This window comes from Nyctereutes procyonoides, unplaced genomic scaffold (genome assembly GCF_905146905.1).
Source record: "Nyctereutes procyonoides isolate TBG_1078 unplaced genomic scaffold, NYPRO_anot_genome, whole genome shotgun sequence".
NCBI classification, from domain to species: Eukaryota; Metazoa; Chordata; class Mammalia; order Carnivora; family Canidae; genus Nyctereutes; species Nyctereutes procyonoides.
The window spans coordinates 88,941,217-88,945,260 of record NW_026575140.1 but is presented as its reverse complement, the minus strand read 5'-3'; the positions used below and the strand labels follow the sequence as shown (position 1 = coordinate 88,945,260).

At 64.8% G+C, this 4,044-nt stretch overlaps 1 protein-coding gene across 2 annotated transcripts in view; it reads right to left on the bottom strand.

Moving 5' to 3' along the window:
* Positions 1-1,058: 1,058 nt before the first annotated feature.
* Positions 1,059-4,044, bottom strand: part of LOC129497010 (beta-galactosidase-1-like protein 2) — a 40,076-nt gene continuing 37,090 nt past the window's right edge. The window contains exons 16-19 of one of the 2 annotated variants that reach the window (XM_055305405.1): positions 3,112-3,199; positions 2,746-2,857; positions 2,292-2,408; positions 1,059-2,070 (exon numbers count right to left, since the gene is read on the bottom strand). In XM_055305405.1, coding sequence (XP_055161380.1) covers positions 1,984-2,070; positions 2,292-2,408; positions 2,746-2,857; positions 3,112-3,199 — 404 coding nt within the window. In that variant the 3' untranslated portion in view covers positions 1,059-1,983. Of the gene's footprint in view, positions 2,071-2,291; positions 2,409-2,745; positions 2,858-3,111; positions 3,200-4,044 lie in introns of those variants that run through there. The other variant, XR_008661862.1, reaches the window with a different exon arrangement.

The following is a 4,044-nucleotide window of genomic DNA, read 5'->3' as shown; positions in this document are numbered from 1 at the left end:
AGCCAGCAGCGCGCCGGGGCGGGTGCCACGGGCTTTGGTGCCAAGGAGAGGAGGTGCGCGGGCGGCGAGGGGCTCGGACGCCGGATGCAGACAAGTACCAAGTGCGGGACCGTCCTTGTCCGGGGCTGCCCAGCGAGTGTGGACAGAGGAAGAACAGGCTGGAGGAGCAGGGCCTGGAGTGGGGTGGCAAGGCGACCCACTGGGAACCCCACAAACAGGACGTGGGGAAGGTGAGCTCCGCCCAGGGCCTGGCCCAGAAGCCGCGGGCCCGACGGCGCAGGACGGTGAAGAGCAGTTGGCGTGACGCGACCCTGCACAGTCCCAGACGGGCGCCCCGGGGTTTCTCCGCGCTGCACAAGATCAGGGGGTCCACAGGAGTGTCTCCCCTGCTGCCCCGGCCAGCGGAGACCAGCGGAGGCCAGTGTCCACACAAGCTCGCTTGGCGGGAGGAGGTGCAGCGACGCCGGCTCCCCATGCTGGCCATGTCTGGGAAGCCCCAGTCCCATCCCCGTGTCAGCCCGCGTGCTCCCTTCCAGGCCAACTCAGGGTGGCAGAGGAGCTTGGGGGGGCTCATACCTGGCTCCGCAGCCCCCCTGCGAAGCCCCGTGCTCCCCACAGGCTCAGCTCCCAGCCATGGCCGCACCACTAGGGCTGCAGGGAGCCTCGCGGCCACTGTCCCCCACACAGCCTCGGGGCTCCTAGTGACGACACGGTCCTGAGGTGCCCCCACCTAACCCTGTGCATGGAGGACGACGTGGGCCAGCATGACCCGGGCGTCCCCTGTGGAGCCTTGGGCCGTCCAGCGGTCTCCCAGCCGCCCGCAGCACCAGGACGACCTGCACACGACTCCTTCCCCCCAAGGGCACTTCCGAGGACCTTCCAGGCGGAACGAAGGTCAGGAAGGGGGTGGGAAGGAGACAGGGGCTGGACCATCCGCTAACTGGTGGAGTCCGAGTCGAGACCCCAAGGCCAGGTGGCCCCCCTGGTACCCGAGCCCACAGTGCCTTCCCCTGGGATCAACGGGCACAGACGGGATCCGAAAAACATCACCCAAAGGGTCTGATTCAACTCTGCTGCTTTACTGCAAGTCAGGATGGTGAGCCCGAGCTGCCGGGGGCTCAGTCCCTAGAAGGAGCACCTGGAATTGGGACAGACGACCGCGAAGGCCTCTCCGCCCACCGCTTAGCCCCAGGAGCCTAAGGGGGGGACCCCGAGCCGGAGGCAAGGCGTGGGCTAGGCCTGGGGGCCCCGTGGCTACAGCGACACCCGAGGCTGCCTGCCGTCCCCGGGGCGGCCTCCCAGCCGGCGGAGCTTCCTACGGGGTCCGCGCTCCATCCTCCACGGCCGCTTCTGCTCAGAGTAAAACCGGAAATCCTCGCTAACCCGGGGTATTTCTGTTTCTGCTGAGCCTGCTTGTCCTCTCGTCAGATGCAGTTGGAGCAGAAATGAGGGGAGAGAACGTGTGTGTTTTCTCTGCGCAGTTTCCTCCCGGATCCCAGAGGTGGCCTGGGGCAGGCTGAGCAGCAGTGTGGCTCAGGGGAGCACCCGCGCCCTTCCCCAGCCCCTCTCCTCTGCCTTCAGATGGAAACGGGCCAGGAGAGCATGGGGGAGCACAGGTGAGAGCACAGGAGCCACTGGGTCTGGAGGTCCCGCCCGACGGAGGGCCCCAGGCGTCATCCCGGGGACATCGGAGACGTTCCTGCCCCCAGGGCTGCACCCCTCCGTCCTCCCCCAAAGAGAAATAGGAAAAGGCCAGCCGCAGAGCCTTAGGTAACAAGGGGTCCCTCCGTCCTGCCCATCCCTCTAGGCCCAGGGTCTTGACGGGAACCAGTGGGCCCAGCTGCGGCCCCTGGCCCCTGCAGGTGCTGCTGGAGGAAGCTCCACTGCATGGGGTGTGCAGGGGGCATGCGGGGGGTGCACAGGAGCAGAGTGGCAGGCCGTGGATGGGGGCAGCGTGCCCTCCGGGTGGGTCCCCAGCGCCACTCAGTCCAGGTACTGGCTCCTGCCCAGGTGGGGCGTCTCGGTGAACTGTATTGCAGGGCCTGCCATCCTCTCCTCAAAAACAATGACCTGGGGGGACAGGGCTGGTGTGTGACAGCAGCAGGGCTCGGTTCTGGAGCCAGAGGAGGCTGCCTCGGGGGAAGGGACGGGACCCCGGGTCATCGGCACGGAGGGGGCACCCGGAGGGGGTTCCAGCCCTAAACAGCCTACACGGACCATGACCGGGGGTCTCCCCGGGAAGCTGCGATACGGGGGAGGCCCGGGGTAGGGAAGGAGCTGCAGGTGCCCACCTGGTTGATGCCTTGGTCCAACCAGGCACCTGGGAGGTACAGGGTCTCTTGGGGTCCGATGTTCCAGTAGCGTCCAAGGTTCTGGCCGTTGATGAAGACGACCCCCTTCTCCCAGCCCTTTAAGCAGAGTGGGAAAGGGGTTAGTTGACCATGAAAACCACCGGACACATCATCCCGGGAAGACAGACAGACACATGCCACGTGCTCTTCTCCCGGTTTCCATGTGAACAGAGATTTCAGCAGCCGTGAGGCGAACACACTAGGCGCCCAAGCTCAGACCTAGGCCCTGGCGAGCACCAGCAGGCGGCTCCTCTGCCTTGAGTTCGCCCCCCACCCCGGGGCCCCTCAGAGAGGGCAACACAGGGCCTCCGGGGGCACCAGCAGGGGCGGGTGCAGGCCGGGCTCAGAGCGCTCCGAGGCAGGACGAGAACCCAGCGGGGAGGGGACTACAAACCTCCAGCTTCATGAAGGTGTCGAAGGGGGAAAGGGAGATGGACAGGGCACCCAGGAAGAAAGCCGGGAACGTGGGTGCTTCTGGGATAGGGCTCCACTTGTCGACACTGAACCTATGAGCAGAATGGGAGGCCGGAAGGAAAGGTCGGCACGTTCTCAGGGTGGGGCCCCCGTCCCAAATGTCGTTATAAGGGCGTTGCCCGTGCCCACCGGTTCCGGGGAGGGGTGGGAGTCCTTGGGCAGGTCGCCCGGAGCCCGGGGTCCGCCCACCATGCCTGGGAGGCAGGCCAGGGCAGGTCTCGAGGCCTTGCTGATGCTCGCTGCTTGTCACCCATGGGTTCACATGCTTGGAAGGGCGGGAACCCACCTCTGAAAGAAGCTCTTTCTCATATCCAAGCTGTAGATCCTGAATTTTTTCAGGGGAGCATCATTGAGATAGATGTTTCCGATCAAACCTGTGGGAAGGGAGCACGGAAACCGGAATGAGGCCGCAGGCGGGGGCACAGCTGACCCAGCGGAGGGCCTGCACATCCATGCGGTTTCTGCAAAGTTCCGGTGAGGGTTCCTCCGAGGTCCATATGGCACGAAACCCCCGGAGATCCGCAAGGAGAAACGGATGGGTGAGAGCAGGATTTGCCAGGACCTCCCTAGGACCTGCAGAAAGAATACGGGAGGCCAGCGGGTCACACTGTCCCGCTGACCAGGGCCCCTCGCCGCTCTCTGCGGGAAGCTCCCTTTGGCGAGAAGACCTTCCAACACGCAACGAGGCCCGAGGGCAGATAATCCAGGGTCGCGGTGGTGCTCACTTAGCTCAAGGGCCTGACTGCACAGGCCTAATACCGCAGCCATGTGACCTGGGATCACAGCTACAGCGTTTATGTATTTCCACCGTGAAGACGTGGCAATGGGACGTGGGCACCCACCGGCCCGTGTGCAAGGACACACACACACCTGCACACGGATGGACGAGCGCCCTGGGAAGGGGCCAGCGGCACTGGTCCTGGAGCAACAACCATGCAGCTCATGACCACGGGGCTGCTGACCTGCCAGAGACGGAGTCTCAACAGGCCAAGGGCTGCAAACAGCTTTCATGAAAGCTGCAGACCCAGAAATTACAGTACAGGCGTGTGTGCATGGGGGGCGGTGTCTCAGACTTATAAACACGGAACATTCCATGGGGTAAGTGAGAGCCCACGCACTTCTGGAGCCTGGGACGCAGACTGGGAAGAGGGCTGGCCAGGCGATCCCTTCCAGCCCGCAGGAGAGCAAAGAAGGGAAGATGGGCCCGAGGCTGGGCTCC